Raw genomic sequence first — 18,067 nt, 5'->3', positions numbered from 1 at the left:
ACAAAACTTTTTCACGCCATATTAGATTCATTAAAGGGTAATTAAGTCTTGGAAAAGGTTTTGTGTTTTGAAGCCATTTTCACAATCAGTTGTGCTTCTATGAATTCAGAAACACATTTATCCATACACAATTGATTTTTTTTTTTGCAGTTTATTGAACTAAATGAGTGAAGATTTAGCTGTTAGATGAATATGAACAAGATTGTTGATAAGCATTTGGGACAAATATTGTGAGCATATCTTGTGAAAGTGAATATGTCAGAAACAATCCAGGTCACTAAATATTGTCCCTTTTTTCTGATTAGTCTGGTGTGTCGTGTCGTGGATGTCTGTATTAAACAGTGTTGAAAACGGTGAAGTTGATCAGGATCTGTCTTCTGAAATCGTTCACTCAAAGTCTATTTCGATGCCTTACAAATCACATTCTTTCTGATAATGACAGTTTTCTTCCTTGTCTTTTAAGATGCTGTGGTTTTGAGAGGAAAATGACTTAAAGAAAATAGATGCTTTGATGTGATTTCCATCTCACTTTTTTTTTAAATGATAATCTTTTGAAGCAAAGTGAAACAACATTAAGCCTAGATGGTGCTTCTTTGTAGTGTAAATATGGAGGAAGAGTAGCACCACAGCAGAAACATGTTCACCTTATAGTTTCAGTGTTCCGGGAATCTAGTTTTTGGTGTTTTTATTGAGTCCAAAGACTTTTCAGAGGTTCAGATGCCCTTCCCAAAACATTATAGTGCCGTTTTGAATAATGGAATATGAGAAGATAAGGACAATGATGACAAAATGACTCAAAATACTCAGATCCTTTACTTATAGGTAAACATAAAGATAATGTACGGTAATAACATTGTAGGTAAAAGTAAAATCCAAATTTTCGCAATAGTATAAATAAGTATAGGCTACATTCTATAGGATATTACCACATTTCAAGGCTTGAGGAGGTTATTGGCTTTGTACTATGCTTCCTATATGCTTCCTGGCATGATCTGTACTTTGAACATGGCTGAAAATGCACTTACCGTAACTACAGAACTTGAATAAATGAACTCAATACAGCTCTCCAGTGTTGTCATTCCCATTCCTTTGACTATCTCGTTTCACATGTTCATGCTGGTGTTTCATGCTATAGATGTGGTTAGAAAAATATTCACAGTGAGGGGGGCTTGCCCTTGAGCAAAATAATAGGCACGCTTTTTCAAGTTCAAAAACAAGGCCATATTGGACCTTATCAAGAGAAGTTGAATCTAGCTCCTTGTCTTCAGCCCGTGATCAAACACAGAGAGAGAGGCCCACCAAGTGAGAGACACAGACCCCAGACATCAAGATCAGAAAGCAACAGTAGGTTATTAGGTTGCATACTGTGGATACGGTATTGAGAGGGACAGTGTGTATAGTATTTCATGTGCGGTGGTCTCTTTGATGACCCACATGGTCCATGCACACATTTCTGGTTTGTCTGGAGATTATCATGGGATTTGTGGGAACAACACATTTTTTGAATATATATTTAATCAAGCATTATGTCTCAAAAAATGACTCACTAGACGTGACCAGTTAATCTGCATTATCACTGTTTGACTATTTAAAAAAATTAACGGGCTTCGTCATTATTTTCTCATGCTGCACTCATTCACCTCCACACACTCTGGGGAAGATGCAGTAATGCCAAAGTAATGTCAATCTGCCCATCTGTCTGTCACCGTTTCTATGCTCTCCCTTTGATCGTTGGGGGGAAATGAACGTAGCATATGCTGTTGTATCGGAGTCTTTGTGAATGATGTTGCCTGCTGTTGCTGTACAGAGCAGCGGGGGTCCCCAGGGCACTGGAGGAATGCTGCCTGACCCAGGAGGGGAGGAGAGAAGAAGAAGAGAGAGAAGTGAGCGGTGGCTGTGGGTGGCCTGCCTCTTCACTGGCTCTCTGCAGATCCACTCATCTCCTCACATGGTTTGGATCATCACTGCCGAGCCATACAAATGAATACAGCATGGTGGGGAATTTGGAGTACCCACTTGTGTATGATCTTTATTAGGGCACAGCTTACTGTGTCCCATCTTTGAGAAATACTAGACTCTTTCAAGTGGCAGAACTCTGTGGGTTAGCATGAAATTGAAGAAACCATGGGTGCCTGTGTCAAATCTGAAATACAGTGGAGTGCATCTCTTTGACAGGGCAGGTGTGTGTAGCTGGGTCTGTGATACATTTAGCTGCAACTGGACATGGAAAACAAAAACAGTACTGCCATCTAGTGGTGGAAGTTGATATGTTATAACAGTGGTTCTCAAACCTTTTCATGTCAGTCAAGGACTCCAAAACTGACACAAATTAGACCACGGACGGACCCCCATTTGATAAGATTTTGTCCCTGGGTCCCCCAGCTGATTTTATCTTTTGTGATGACCCTCCCACTCATTGGGCTTAACCCTAAGAGGAGGCTGGCCAGCGAGACTACCCTAACCCTAACCTAACCCACCGATGCACCATTTGTTCTGTTCTTTTTAGTTTGTTTAATGTAGTTAGTTTGTGCTGTCTAGTTATTTTAGCTTAGTTTTAGTTAGTAAATTGCTGTTTTAACTTTTACTTTGGTGTATGACACCCTCATTTGTTACTTCCTTGGGGTGGGTTCTAGTCGTTCTAACATAATGACAGGAGTCACACATCAAAGTAAAAGTTAAAACTACAATTTATTATCTAAAACTAAGGTAAAATAACTAGACAAGACAACACAAAGTACATTAAACAAAAGAACAGAACAAAAGGTGCATGGAGAGAGACTGGATGCTCTGAAGGTCTTAAAGGTCTCAAAGTAAAAGTTAAAACTACAATTTATTATCTAAAACTAAGGTAAAATAACTAGACAAGACAACACAAAGTACATTAAACAAAAGAACAGAACAAAAGGTGCATGGAGAGAGACTGGATGCTCTGAAGGTCTTAAAGCCCGATGAGTGCAGTGGGCCCAGGTGCACCCAATCAGTCTAACGACCCCAACATCAGGCCAGTGGGAGGGTTATAACACTTTTAGGGGTTTTATTAGACTACATAAAGTGTATGAAACCCGAATTCTAGGGAAAATAAATTATTTACATTTTTACTGGGGACCCCTTGGAACCCCGCCCCAAGGACCTGGGGACCCCACTTTGAGAACCACCATGTTATGTTATAACGTCCTGAAAAAGAGGATTCTATTGTAGCCTATACTGTTTTGTATTGTTTTTAAAATTAATTTCTATATTACTCTGTATTTAGCTAGGCTATATAATAGATTTGCCAGTAGATTGTGTCATAGGGGATCCATCCTACTCTGCAAAACATCCTGTGGCCTCTGCAAGAAACAAACTTCTAGTCATACTTGCTTACACCATGGATGGACTCAAATTATTCCAGGAAAGGCCCGCTGAAACAAGGCAAGTGTTTTATTTTATCCAACCTTGTAGCCTACAGTAGCTTGTATTGTCCTCAATACCACAATGCTTTGCGGTCTATTCAGATTTGCATGCGGCGGAAGCATGGCGACGGCGTATGTAAACAAGTTGGAAGCGTTTCCAGCAGCTAGCTACCGAAGCTAGATAGTTACCCTCTCAGGCTATGTGTAAGTAACACTGGTGAACAAATTGTCAAATTTACTATTTAATTGTAATTTTGCATTGCATATTTTTCATGTGATAGCTTCACATTATGTCCAGTTGACATGCATTCAGGCGACAGTCGTAATAATTATAGCTAACTGAAGTTAGCCAGATAGCTAACGTTAGCTACCTAGCAAGCCCCGCTAATTTATGGTTAGCTAACTTATAGAGTAGCTAACATCAGCCAGCCAACGAGCTAATGCATGGCAGCTTGCATAATTCAGAGTACAGATAGCTGCTCATTAACTTACCATTCCAGTGCCAGCCGGGGTGGCCCACGGTCAAGTTGCCACTGGCAAACCTGAAACATACAACAATGCTTGCAGCAGCAGCTTAACACGTTTCCATTGAAACTGCACTAAAGCTCAACCAGAGCTATAGTTTAACAAATGAGTATAGGCCTACTTGTATATTTTTTAAAGTTCAACCAGCATGCATTGAGGCAGTGTGAACGATGTGTTAACATTACAGCATGAACTTTGTGATCATCCACAGACCCTGGAGCCTGGTGTTGAGATCTTCAAAGGGGTTGTCAGCCTACATGGAACTTAACAGTAATATCTATGGTTGCCAGTGAAGCAACACCTTTCCCTAACACAATGCATGAGACAGAGGGACAGCTTACTACCATCTGCTAAATACTTCACAAACTTCTAAGCTAAGGACATTAAGCTCCTGCTTTTAGACCAAAGTGAACATCTCAAGAAGAAGAATGGAGACATCATGTGACTGGGAATCTCCAATCTTACAGGGACATGGCTGAGATGAACAAACCACATTGAACTATCAGAGATCACCCACACAAATCCAGACCATAAACTCTTATCAGATCCCGACTTTATGCCATCGCAACGGCACTCATCCATATCTTGTCTGACTCAATTGGGTATCTTTCTTAGTACAGAACTGGCAGTAGGCTAAATAGCAGGCATTGACATTCATAATTCTCACACGCATAAATATCTGACTGACATTTGTTACTTTTACATCAGCCTGCATTTACAGCTTGCATTTAGTACTACCTACACGCATTGAACCATCTATACTACAATCTGTGAAGCAGCTTTTACTGTACCTGTGAGTGACATCCCTGTTGAAACCCAGCACCGCTGGAGGTGCAGCGATGAGTGCAGAGGATCTTCAGCACATGGACTACCTGGAGAACCATCTAATGGGCTTCATCCACAGAATCGACTCTGCCGAAGTCATCTACCAGCCTCGACGGAGGCGGGCCAAGCTGATAGGGAAGTACCTGATGGGAGACCTGCTCGGCGAGGGATCCTATGGCAAAGTTAAAGAGATGCTTGACTCTGAAACGCTGTGCAGGAGAGCTGTCAAGATCCTCAAGAAAAAGAAGCTAAGAAGGATCCCCAATGGAGAGGCAAATGTCAAAAAGTATGCTAAATCGTAATTTGGTTTGCACGACATGAACATTTTGGCCAATACTGATAACTGATATTAACATTGCTGTTATGGCGGATAACCCATATTTACAGATGTAGATATGATCTGTAAACACGTTTCGATGATAACATTTTGAACATAGTGAAAAACACATGTAAACACTGAATTTGAAAAAGTAATGTCCTTCCTTTATTTCCAAAACATTTGGAAAAGCCCATAAATCATAGCATTGTTTCCTCTCAATATGAAAATTGATACGGCCGATACGATAACCGATATTAACATTGCTGTTATTTTGCTCACCGCACCGATACAATACATAAAAAAATGACATCAGTTGATACCCATATGATTGCTGATATCGTGCATCCCCAATGATCCTGTTTCAATGTGCTGCTATGCTTAAATTACCTAACTAAACCATGCACTTGTCTTTACAGCATTGTATGTGTCGATTTTAAGGCTTTGGGTTGAAAGTAATGTATAATAATTTCGGAGACACACAATTACTAACATAAGATCCTAAATAACATAGAACGTTTTTGTGGATTTTGGTTTCCAGGGACTTTAAATTACCTAACTAAACCATGCACTTGTCTTTACAGCATTGTATATTGTCAATTTTTTTTACGTGGCTGTTTTAAATGTAATTCTCATCTGTAAATAATTAAGTGTAATTATTTTCTTGTCTGATGTTTTCCAGGGAGATCCAGCTGCTCCAAAGATTGCGGCACAAAAATGTAATTCAGTTGGTGGATGTCTTGTATAATGAGGAGAAGCAGAAGATATATCCTTTTGATAAGTTATGCACAATTGCACATTAAATTCTGTCTTTCACAATTATCCCCCCCCCCCCCCCCTCCCTCCCGTTTTCTCCCCAATCGTACCTGGCTAATCCCCCTTGCTGTCCCAGTCATTGCTCCTCTGCTGATCTAGGGAGAGTCGTAGACTAGCCCACGCTTCCTCCGATACATGTAGTCACCAGCTGCTTCTTTTCACCTGACTTTGAGGAGATTCACCGGCAGGACGTAGCGGGTGGGATGATCACGCTATCCCCCCCAGTTCCCCTCCCCCTCAATGGGAGCCCTGACCGACCAGAGGAGACACTATTGCAGCTCCAGGACACATACCCCACCGGCTTTCCATCTCCAGACACAGCCAATTGTCTGTTGGAACGTCTGACCATGCCTGAAGTACCTCTGCCGGGAATTGAACCCGAGGTCTGGCCCTGCGGTGGTAGGCTTTTACCTCTACACTACCCAGATGCCCCTATCTATCACAAATCTTGTGCTGTGATGCATTTGGAACTCAGCCTGATCATGCTTTGTCAGTGAATGCAATGCAGAGTGACTAGTATCTGAGGTGTAGAATACTATTTTAAATTGAGACATACTGTATTTCTACCTCTGGAGGATTTCTTAAGCTTTCAGTGCTATTCATACACATCTTGTATTGTACATGAAAACAGGGCTACTGCTTACTGCAGTGACCTGGCTGCTGGGATTCCCATGCTGTAGTGTTGTAATTCATGGAGATGACCAGCTGAGGGCGCCCCTCACCTTCACCCGTTTGGGGAAAAGGTAAAGCTCAGCATCATGGTCTCTTCCCTCAGTCTTCCAGCCCTTCGCCAGGTCAGTGTTCTCATAACGTTCTCTGCAGCTTCCTTAGACGTCTGCAGATATCACTTAGTAAAACAGTCATTTTTGGACATCAGTGACGCACCCAATTGTGCTGTCAGCTGCCAGCTGTGCTCATCTTGGATACATAAACGATGTCTGTCAGTGTCATACTGTTAAGTACCTTCCCTCAGGAACGTCAGTTGACATTTCAGAACCAGTGATTATGAGTTGCTCAACCGGTGAGAAAGCAGATATGAGATGACTGAGGATGAGTTGCATTATCTTTTCTTTTAGTTGCTGAGTCACACTAACATCAGACTCAGTTCGTACTGACAATGTTTAGCCTGATTTCCCCCCCTTCTTCATCATTTACTGTTGGTATCATTGTCTTTTACGATATTTCTTCATGCTTGTGTTATGCCCCGCCCATAGTGTGAACTACCTCATTCAGTTGACAGTTGAAGGTTACTTGCACGTATGGCGTGTTAGCATCTGTGTGGTACAGGCCTGTCCAGAACTTGGTGCTACCCCCCCCCCCCCCCCACCCCAGGTCAGTCCACCCACAGCCTTGTCTGAACTGGCAGTGTTGGTGTGTAGTGTAGTGTAGTGTAGTGTTGTGTGTGTACGTCAGTGTTGGTGTGTACGTCAGTCGGCTAAACGGGGCTCAACAGTGGTAATTACTCTGCCTGCCCCAGCCCAGCTGAAAGCAACTGCATCATCTATCCACTCAATTTACTCCTAATGTGTGTTACTGATTGAACCGGCAACGACTGAGGGTAGAAAAAGTGATGAGGCCGGATGGAATCTCCCCCTCGGTCCCTCGATACGCAACTTTCCTCCCTCTCCTCCTCTCGTTGCTTCCTGTTCCCTCCCTCTCCTCCTCTCGTTCCTTCCTGTGTGTGTGTTTCGTGTCGGTCATGTGAAGTCCCTCCAGCAGCTAATTAATGAGGCTGTTAAATGTCAGCGCACGCCGCGGCTCGTACAGCAGTGCCCCCCTCCCCTCTGCGTTCCCTCCCCCCCTCCCCTCTGCGTTCCCTCCTCCCCCCCTCCCCTCTGCATTCCCTCCCCTTCCGCCCTCTTGAGCCCTCTTCTTCCCCTCTTGCTGTGTGACGAGAGAAGGCTACTGATGTAGTCGTGACTAAAGGCTCTCCCTCTGTGTCAGAGTCCTGCCTATTTAGCGCTCCGGGTCTCTCGGCTCTTCCCCAGTGGGTTGGAAATCCCCCCAGCGTTCATCTGCCCTCTGAAAGCCCCATGCTTCCGCATTGACGAAGGCTTGTAAAAAGGTCTAAAGTGTTTCTCATCTCATTGAATAACAGATCTTTTTATTAGCCCCGCCCCCGTCGTATCTCTAATCTCTCCAGATGTAAAACCTAAAAAAAACAAAAACACCCTTTGGTCTGTGCTTCCATTTGAGATGATGCTATTCTGGACACATTTCTCTATCAGTTCACTATCAATAGTTTGACTATGTTGAGTGCACAGTCTATCTAAAAAGTTGCAATTGGCTAGTGTATTTTCAAGTGTCTCTTCAACAGATGGAGTTTGTCCATTCATTTAATGAAACCTATTGAACAGCAGATGTAATATTTCTGTCAAATTATTGGCATATGGTGTTCAGATGTAAATAAAGCATTTTCTTTTTCAAGGCTCTGATAAAGATGACTGCTACTGAATAGTAGAAAGTGAAGTGACCTCTTTACAGCTTGGGCTTCTTCTAGGCATCTGCAGAATATAGGAGAAGTAGGAGGATCTGTAGATTAGGTTTTCCACCAGTGTTTTAGTACCCGAGTCCGAGTCCTGAACTCATCTTCGGGACTTGTGACTCGACTTTGACTGGAGCACTGATGATCCGGACTTGGACATGAGCATTCGTGCAGTCGGACTCAGAAGTTAGAGACAAGGACTCCGACTTGTTAATTGATACCCCCCCTTCCCCGTTTTTGTTCATTTTTTGTAATAGGGCCTAATAATTTGGCATAAGCTATTGATAGCTTTATTAATACTGTGACATTATTACATTTTGTACAAGGCCATGCATGTTTGTTCCACCTACATGGGGATTCACGCTCATGTGAACTCGACACGCACTCTTCTTTGGTGACTCGGACTCGAACACTGGGGACTTGAAACTTGACTCTGACTTGAGATATAGTGACTGGACTAATAAGTCCAAACAAATGGAGTGTTTGATGCGTTTTGGGTGAAACTGATGTAGCAGCCTTGACCAATGGAGTTGGTGTGCTGCTCATTGCATTAACTAGATAACAAGCTAATTTCCTTGACTGTATCACGTATATGGTCATGGAGTATTGTGTGTGTGGGATGCAGGAAATGCTGGACAGTGTCCCAGAGAAAAAGTTTCCTGTGTATCAAGCCCATGGGTAATTCATTACTTCATAATTGCATGTTAATAATTGATTTACCCATAATAACAACACTGTTCTTTGTTTAGGCCAAAACAGCTGCTCAGTTCAAAGATATGTCCTATTTCTGTTCATCTTCAGGTATTTCTGCCAGCTGCTGGATGGTTTGGAGTACTTGCACGGCCAGGGCATCGTTCACAAAGACATCAAACCAGGGAATCTCCTACTGACAACGGATGGAGGGCTCAAGATCTCTGACCTGGGTGTTGCAGAAGTCAGTATGTTAGGAGGTGGACTTGACCTGGGTGTTGCAGAAGTCAGTATGTTAGGAGGTGGACTCGCCTGATTTCTGGTGTTGACTATTTATTTTGCTCCGTGGCTTACCGCTTCAGAGAGCCTTCAGGTCTATGCGTTGAACTTTCTCAACTTTAGGTTTGTTTTGTTATTCCTGGTTAGATCTTACTTCATGTGATAGTAATGAAGGTAGACCTCAACCCTAAACAATGTGTTTGGAAAAATTCAATTCCTCAATTCTAAATTTGATGTGAAATGCCAGATGTGTTCTGATCAGGATTATAACATGGTGTCTACATGGTGTCTATACCCTCTTCAGGCTCTGGAGCCGTTCGCGGAGGATGACACGTGTCGGACGAGCCAGGGTTCTCCGGCGTTCCAGCCGCCAGAGATTGCCAACGGCCTGGACACCTTCTCAGGGTTCAAGGTGGACATCTGGTCAGCTGGTGTCACACTGTAAGGCTGCATCTGATGATGAATCTGATGATGATGAATGATCCATCAAATACTTTAAAAGTACCTCACTTCATCTTTTTCTTTTTTTTTTTTCATGAAAGGCTATAATTGACCCCCCCCCCCCCCCCCCACACACACACATAATTGTATGTGGTGTGAACGATTAAGGGAGTGAGAGATTTCAGTTGCTATTTTACATAATTCTTTAGATTATACATATCACTATCACATCATATTACAGAGCACATTTCATACACAAGACAGATACAATGTGCTTCAGCCTATTAAGTAAAGAGGAACTGAAGGGAGTTGATGTAAAGCTGGACCATCAAAGGGATCTATAATAATGGACAATGCTTTGCTTTGTGTTTCAGATACAACATCACAACCAGTTTGTACCCATTTGAAGGTGATTACATCTACCAGCTCTTTGATAACATTGGAAAAGGAGAGTACAGCATCCCCAAGGACTGTGGCCCACTCCTGTCAAACCTGCTCAGAGGTAGGACTCTTTCTCTGACCTCCTCTACACCTGCCATTAACATGCATCCTGGGTGATTAGATTGTAATCGGTGCCAGAATGCATCAAATCAAGTGTAAATGCACGCAAGATGTACTGAAAATCCAATCAACCCAAATCACCTGATCGTGATCAGAGACACATCTGGCTACATTATCAACCAAGTGTAAAATGCAAATGGCTGTGTCTGCATATGAGCTATGGGAATGTTAATGTGGTGGTAGACATCAAAAATGGATATGCATGCACTAGCGCCGCCGCCTCCTCTGGTTGGTCAGGGTGCCTGTTCGGGGCGGAAGGAAACTGGTGCTCCCACATGCTATGTCCTGCCGGTGAAGCTCCCCGCTGTCAGGTGAAAAGAAGCGGCTGGCAACTGCGCATGTGTCGGTGGAAGCATGGTGCTAGTCTACCGCTCTCCCCAGATCGGCAGAGGGTGGAGCAGCGACTGGGGCAGTAGGGGGGGAAATTGGCCAAGTACAATTGGGGAGAAAATGGGGGGGAATTCAGAAAAAAAAGGATACTCATGGAGGAGGAAAAAAAGACAGACAGACAAGCCATTTGCCCTCAGGTGTATTCACCTTATTCACCACGCCCACTTTTTCTCTCTTCCGCGTTCAACGCAAACGTATTTGTTCTTCCGGTTCAGCGCTAGTTGCCTTATGTGCTGCTAGTTAGTTATGTTATATGGCAGTAAAATGCCACTGAATGACCACATTGATATAACTTTTAACCATTTCGAGTAACACTGTTTCCATACGGATCACCAGCGTTAGTTTGTTGTTTATAACGTGGCTATATATTCATAACGTTTCTATCTCGGATGCGTTATTTCGAATCGCACATAGGTTACGCCTAACGCAACCTATGTGGGTTTCAGGACGCAACAGCCTCGACTCCACTAACGTCATCTTAAGAGCACAATATTCCTGGAATGCAAGTTTAACTAAACAGTTACATGTCCTCTGCATTCTACATAAAATTAAGATATTACGGGTTGTTTTATTTTGTATGTTACATACGTATTGGCCAAGATATGTTACTTTATGGGGGAGTAATTCTGCCACTTTAGATGCGGAGTGTGCGCAGCCATCTTGCCTGCGGAGTTTTTGGCAAGTCAAAACGGAAATACTATTACAAAATGACGTAATGCGGAAGCGTCCATGTGTGGGCAAAGAATAAGGTGAATAGGATGTAAATATTACAAGAGGAAGTGACATACACGGCATTGGCGATCTGCATTTTGTTAAGGGAAAGAGAAATCTGATTTCAATGTGTACTGGAGATGCATTTTAATGGCAGGTGTAAATACAATCCAGCTATACGGTATATATAAAGAAGACCCATGAACCAGTCTGGCTCTTCTGAAGGCTTCATCCTCACTTTGCACTGCTCTTTTCTGTTTGCACCATTACATATACTGTAAGTCAGTGGTTTCTAAAGTTCTTTTTTCTTAAGCATACTGCTGGTATAATGGAAAATATAATAGCATAGATGGATATTTTCCCAAAACCACTATAAAAAGCTAATGGCATCCTTTATGTCTGTCGAATACTGCTGAAGACTGCTGTATTTGTTATAATGGAAAATATTATAGCGTAGACCGTTATTTTACCAAATTCTAAGAAATGTGGCATGATTTACACATCTGTGCAGCTTGTCCTTAAAAGACACTAAACACACAGTCCTCCTTTTTTGTTCCAGGAATGCTTGAATATGACCCTGCAAAGAGGTTCTCAATACAACACATCAGACAGCATAAGTAAGTAACCATGCTCCTGTTTGCCACTCAAGAAGCAAAACAAATTGCAAATTACATTTCAGATGAATTGGAAACAACACTAGTCTTGTATCCAGTCTATGAATGTCAATTCATAAGGGTCTGACTTGATTTGATCAGGGACTGATTTGATTTGATTTATGGATATAGAAGACAACAAATTCCAATGGATGACATGTAAAAGTGTGAACACTTATTTACTCTGGACACAAGACACCACTGATTCGGTGACCTAAATTGCCATGCAAATTCAAATAGTGTTGAAAACTGCAATTTATAGGGGCTGGAAACCAGGGTACAACAACGGTAATATTAACAATATTGATTGTTATGTACCGTAGTTTTATCATTTTAGTATTTATACTTATTTTATTTATTATCATTATTATTAATTTTATTCAACTTTATTTTAGTAGCATTTTACTGTTTTACTACTGTATAATCAATTTATTTGTATTATTTCGTAATATGTTTATGGATTGTATTACATTTTATTTATATTTTATTATCTTAACTAGCCATCTTCTATTGTTGTCTTACTCACCTCGTACTCGGAACACTTTTTTCCCCTTGTGTGTGTGGGGAGTGTGTGTGTGTGTGGGGGGTGGGGGGGGGGGGGTGTTGGTGTGCATTAGTCTCTAATTAAGCAATATCACACTCGAGGTCGTGCTGTTGTTACTGGATATCAGCGGAGCTGTGATTATCTTCGGCACTCAGCCTGCAGCCTCGTGCCAACGAGCAAATCACAGCAGTACAACAGCACCACCTCAAGTGTGATATTGCTTTTACCGTATACAACAGTATTATAAACAAAGCTATTCATCAAGTATTATACCATGGTCTGGGTGAATACTCGATTCTGATTGGCTGCAAGGTGTCCATTATTTTGTGATATTGTACAGTGATAATGGACACCTAGCTAAATGGTCTGTTCACCGTTCATATCAATGCGCCATAGTTTCACAGTGGTATCAAGAGAGCTGTTTGAGCTCTATACCCCCGTTAAGGGTTAATATGACAAGTTGAGAAAAAAATTTACTTGGTCAAAGTAAGTATTTAAATCACCCCTGTGTGCTGAGTTTATCAAAAATAACTCTTATTTACAATTTTGATTTTCGTTTCGGAGATTTCCCTCCCCTGACAGAAGCCGGCTCTGAGCCATTATGAGCCACTCTCCGGACAGAGAAAATGGGCGTAGAGAGAGATGCACGCACTGTGTGTGTCAACAGCGCTGTGCTGTCCTCCTTTCGCTCTCTCTCCTCTCGCCTCTTCATACGCACATTTTCTCTGTCCCACAGTAAACCCTGGAGAATAATACTCATGTATAGAGTCGTTTCCATGTTGCCAAACACTATTGACAGTTTGAGCCTTCCCGCAGATGGCAAAACAAGCAGTTTTATTAGCGAACGTGTATTGACGATACGGTGCGGGATTGCACACTGAGAGACGTCCTTGTACAAAACATACCTGGACTCCAACATACTGAAAGCAGATAGTTTTCACTCTACTCCTGCCTCGCGCCATTTACGTCTTATAAGACCCGCAGACGTTAACGCAATTCCCTGGAATGCGAGTTTAAACGACCCAGTTACATGGCGTTGCATTCTTAGACATTGCCGTTTTATTTTGTATGTTGTTACATAGGCTACAATTGGCCAAATTATTAGTTAGCTTGATTCTAGAATTGTGCCAGGTGTAGAAACTAAGCAGCCATTTTATCCCATGATAGCCTAATCTCGAGGGGACTATTTTGTCTCGCCGGTTCTCAACTCATATTCAAGGTTATGAAAACTAGATTTTGATTGCAAAATGCATGGAAATATAAATGAATGGTCTTGTTTTGTTTCTTTGGCAAGTGACCATGGTATAAGCGGGTTAATGCACTTCGAGGTGTCCATTATCACTGGATAACCGTCCGAGGCTTCGCCTCGGACGGTTCACGCCTCCACGTCGTCCCTTAAAAAGTGATAATGGACACCTCGTCGTGCATTAACCCTTACATAATATACATTTGTGTAATTTGAGACAACAGATGATTTGTGTCAGTTATTTGTCTCCGCCAACAAAGACAGTTCACTCAGGATTGCACTACCAAGTGTTGCCAAGCAACAGGTAAACGTGCTGCCTGCAGCTTCCCGACTGCAAGCTAGCTAAGCTAACATGAGCTACTTTGAGGTTTAAGCACAGATGATTTCAGCCTACTATTCATAATTAAGGTCAAATGTATCCATATCGCTGTCCCTACTAGATGCGAACGTTGTGTGAACTGTGGACGCAGCCTAATGCGTCTAATTACGTCTGAACAGCTGTAAAAGTGGAGACAGTGAAGCCTCCCGTGCTGTTATACTGTATATCAGCATGCATGGAATGCCTCTGTCTCTTGTCCAATCAAATTGCTCGACCAGAACTAACTGTCGTATTAAAAATAAATTTCTAACCTCCTACGTTTTGTCAATCGCTTGTAAAGCACTTTTATTTGCATTTTATTGGTTTGAAAGGTGCTATATAAATAGTTTGTTTTTGATTGATTGATTAATTAATTGAACAACACCCTAAGTAGGAGCGTGTTTCTGTCACGCACACAATCAGTGCAATGTGCTTGTGAAAATAAGCTACACTGTTGTGATTTATTTGTTGCATTAAGCCTTGCACTTTTTGGTTTGTCCTATTTTGTTGATAGTTTAATAGCACGTGTCCTTCTTCCTCTTTCTTTGTCCTTCATAGTCAGCAGCTCTTCTGTGGCCTGTGTTGTGTTGAAATAGAGCGTATTTGTTTTTAGCCTTTCATCACCATCTCATATGTTTGCCCAAGCCTGTTTTGTAGAAATAGATTCACAGAGCCAGTTACTGTCAGATCTCCTGTCTTCATCAAAAGTACTTATGTTATTGTATATAAAGTGTTTATGGGGCCAACTATGTGTAGTCTATGTACTGTAGTCTATGTGTAGTCTATGTTGTACAGGATCTCATGGCTCAAACTTAATACGATGAAACCAATTCAAACTAACTGGAGCTAATCAACTGTATCGACTACATACTCTTTTTTTTGTCGCATTTTATTTTCACTGCACAGAGAGCTACTAAAACATGAGCAAAAACAAAATTAATTTGAGTTTTCCTGTGTATAATAAATGCATATTAATGACAACACCTGCACATTACATCAGATGTAACAACACTTGGTGATAGAGATGTGGACGCGCAGATATTTCACTCACTGTGACGCCAAGGAATGTTTTCTGAAAAGTGTTCAGGTCAGCTGTCAGTTTGCAAAAGGAGAGCGAAGGCCTCAGTGTGGAGACAGACCCAGAGCCATATATAGGAAGAGTCGCGACATCTCCATTCACTCCAATGGAGCAGTTTTTTCCAGGAAGTAAGGTTCTGGATTAAGCAGCACTGTCGAGTTGCAGCAAAATGGACAGTTTGTGTTGTACTTTGAAAGGGATTTTTTTAAAGAATCAAATTGTACATTATCAGCTTTATTTTAGCATTCAAAAGTAGTGCGAGACCGCTTCCTGGCTGTTCATTGGCTACTGAGTCACGCATTTTGGACCTCCGCTGACGCCACTCTCTTACTAGATTGCTCTGGACAGACCATGAAAGGAGATATCCACACATCTCTGCACTAGTGAGACTTAAAAACATCTCTATCCAGTCTCACATTCCCAGCTAGCCCTTTAAAGGCTATCCACTACACAAGGGCTGATGCGCCTGCTGGCAGCAGTTACCATGGCAACAAATGACTGAAGTGTGTGTGTGTGCTAGTGTTATGTGAAAGCTCTCAGAAATAAAGAAGAATAGAGAGGAGCAAAAGTTGTCATTCTCTCTTCCACAATTGAGTGCCTCGGAATGGCTTTGAAATCACGGCCATGTCATTCATTGTATTGGCCATGGAAATTAATGGGTGTGCCATGAAACATGAAAATGGCTTAATGTGTTGTGTGCACGCTGATGCCATTGCTGGTTCCTCCCACTGCCCGCGCGATTTTGCGTTTTTATTCGACTACTTTCTCCTTCCTCTTTTACTCACTGATGATGACACTTCTAGTGGATTTGTGAGCTTCTACTGCCGGAGTACCCCTCTCTTCTCTGTGGCACTAGAGCTTCTACTGCCTGAGTACCCCTCTCTTCTCTGTGGCACTAGAGCTTCTACTGCCGGAGTACCCCTCTCTTCTCTGTGGCACTAGAGCTTCTACTGCCTGAGTACCCCTCTCTTCTCTGTGGCACTAGAGCTTCTACTGCCGGAGTACCCCTCTCTTCTCTGTGGCACTAGAGCTTCTACTGCCTGAGTACCCCTCTCTTCTCTGTGGCACTAGAGCTTCTACTGCCTGAGTACCCCTCTCTTCTCTGTGGCACTAGAGCTTCTACTGCCTGAGTACCCCTCTCTTCTCTGTGGCACTAGAGCTTCTACTGCCTGAGTACCCCTCTCTTCTCTATGGCACTAGAGCTTCTACTGCCGGAGTACCCCTCTCTTCTCTGTGGCACTAGAGCTTCTACTGCCTGAGACCCCTCTCTTCTCTGTGGCACTAGTCTACTGCCTGAGTACCCCTCTCTTCTCTGTGGCACTAGAGCTTCTACTGCCGGAGTACCCCTCTCTTCTCTGTGGCACTAGAGCTTCTACTGCCGGAGTACCCCTCTCTTCTCTGTGGCACTAGAGCTTCTACTGCCTGAGTACCCCTCTCTTCTCTGTGGCACTAGAGCTTCTACTGCCGGAGTACCCCTCTCTTCTCTGTGGCACTAGAGCTTCTACTGCCGGAGTACCCCTCTCTTCTCTGTGGCACTAGAGCTTCTACTGCCTGAGTACCCCTCTCTTCTCTGTGGCACTAGAGCTTCTACTGCCTGAGTACCCCTCTCTTCTCTGTGGCACTAGAGCTTCTACTGCCGGAGTACCCCTCTCTTCTCTGTGGCACTAGAGCTTCTACTGCCTGAGTACCCCTCTCTTCTCTGTGGCACTAGTCTACTGCCTGAGTACCCCTCTCTTCTCTGTGGCACTAGAGCTTCTACTGCCGGAGTACCCCTCTCTTCTCTGTGGCACTAGAGCTTCTACTGCCGGAGTACCCCTCTCTTCTCTGTGGCACTAGAGCTTCTACTGCCTGAGTACCCCTCTCTTCTCTGTGGCACTAGAGCTTCTACTGCCTGAGTACCCCTCTCTTCTCTGTGGCACTAGTCTACTGCCTGAGTACCCCTCTCTTCTCTGTGGCACTAGTCTACTGCCTGAGTACCCCTCTCTTCTCTGTGGCACTAGCTTCTACTGCCTGAGTACCCCTCTCTTCTCTGTGGCACTAGAGCTTCTACTGCCTGAGTACCCCTCTCTTCTCTGTGGCACTAGTCAACAACAATGAATTAATCAAGAGAATCAAATCGATCTCTGTGCCGTATATGGTAGCTAATCTAGCTAGCTCTTCTCCATACAGCGGCAGCCAGAATGGGCGACGGTGAATGAGGAATAAATGGCGTCTGAAAAAAGACTGACTGTTGTATAAATATTTAAACAAGCAAAAGGGCAGATGGCTCTTTGGAATTAATTACCTCGCTCAGTGTAAATATGAACATTAAGGGCGACTGAGAAGGGTAGAGGCACCATGCTGGCGCCGATGCAATTTTAATGACCAGCAGCAACAGCGCCTGTGCTTTTTCATCACCTCTCAATGTGGAGTTTGTCTTGCAGGATTACTATTGTGATCCAAACTGCCATTTAATGGACTCTTGTACGGCGGCAAAGTCCAATTCTTATGGCTTATTGGTCAGCTAATGTCAGATGGTCACCTTATACAAATGAGTAAGTGATCCACCCCCCCCCCCCCCCATTAGATTGCAGACTGGCCTAACACCAAAAAGTTACTCTGCAGCAAACGCTTTCTGTGCATTCTAGCCAATTTTTTGTCACAGATAATTACCCATTTTAATGTGTTTTTTTAACGCAACTGCAGTGGTGGAGGTGGCAGAGTGAGAAGACACACACTCAATAAGACAATGGGAAGTGGGTAGGAGTGCTCTCGTTC

General features: G+C 43.0%; 1 protein-coding gene across 1 annotated transcript in view; it reads left to right on the top strand.

The window, feature by feature from the left end:
- Window positions 1-3,502: 3,502 nt before the first annotated feature.
- LOC310786625 (serine/threonine-protein kinase STK11-like) overlaps window positions 3,503-18,067 on the top strand; it is a 30,276-nt gene continuing 15,711 nt past the window's right edge. The window contains exons 1-8 of the mRNA XM_083647862.1: window positions 3,503-3,596; window positions 4,129-5,028; window positions 5,741-5,824; window positions 8,948-9,037; window positions 9,161-9,293; window positions 9,633-9,769; window positions 10,144-10,271; window positions 11,991-12,048. Coding sequence (XP_083503988.1) covers window positions 4,757-5,028; window positions 5,741-5,824; window positions 8,948-9,037; window positions 9,161-9,293; window positions 9,633-9,769; window positions 10,144-10,271; window positions 11,991-12,048 — 902 coding nt within the window. The 5' untranslated portion in view covers window positions 3,503-3,596; window positions 4,129-4,756. The remainder of the gene's footprint in view (window positions 3,597-4,128; window positions 5,029-5,740; window positions 5,825-8,947; window positions 9,038-9,160; window positions 9,294-9,632; window positions 9,770-10,143; window positions 10,272-11,990; window positions 12,049-18,067) is intronic.

The sequence above is a fragment of the Poromitra crassiceps genome (genome assembly GCF_964638095.1).
Source record: "Poromitra crassiceps genome assembly, chromosome: 12".
Lineage (NCBI taxonomy): Eukaryota > Metazoa > Chordata > Actinopteri > Beryciformes > Melamphaidae > Poromitra > Poromitra crassiceps.
This window is presented reverse-complemented; position numbering and strand designations above follow the sequence as displayed.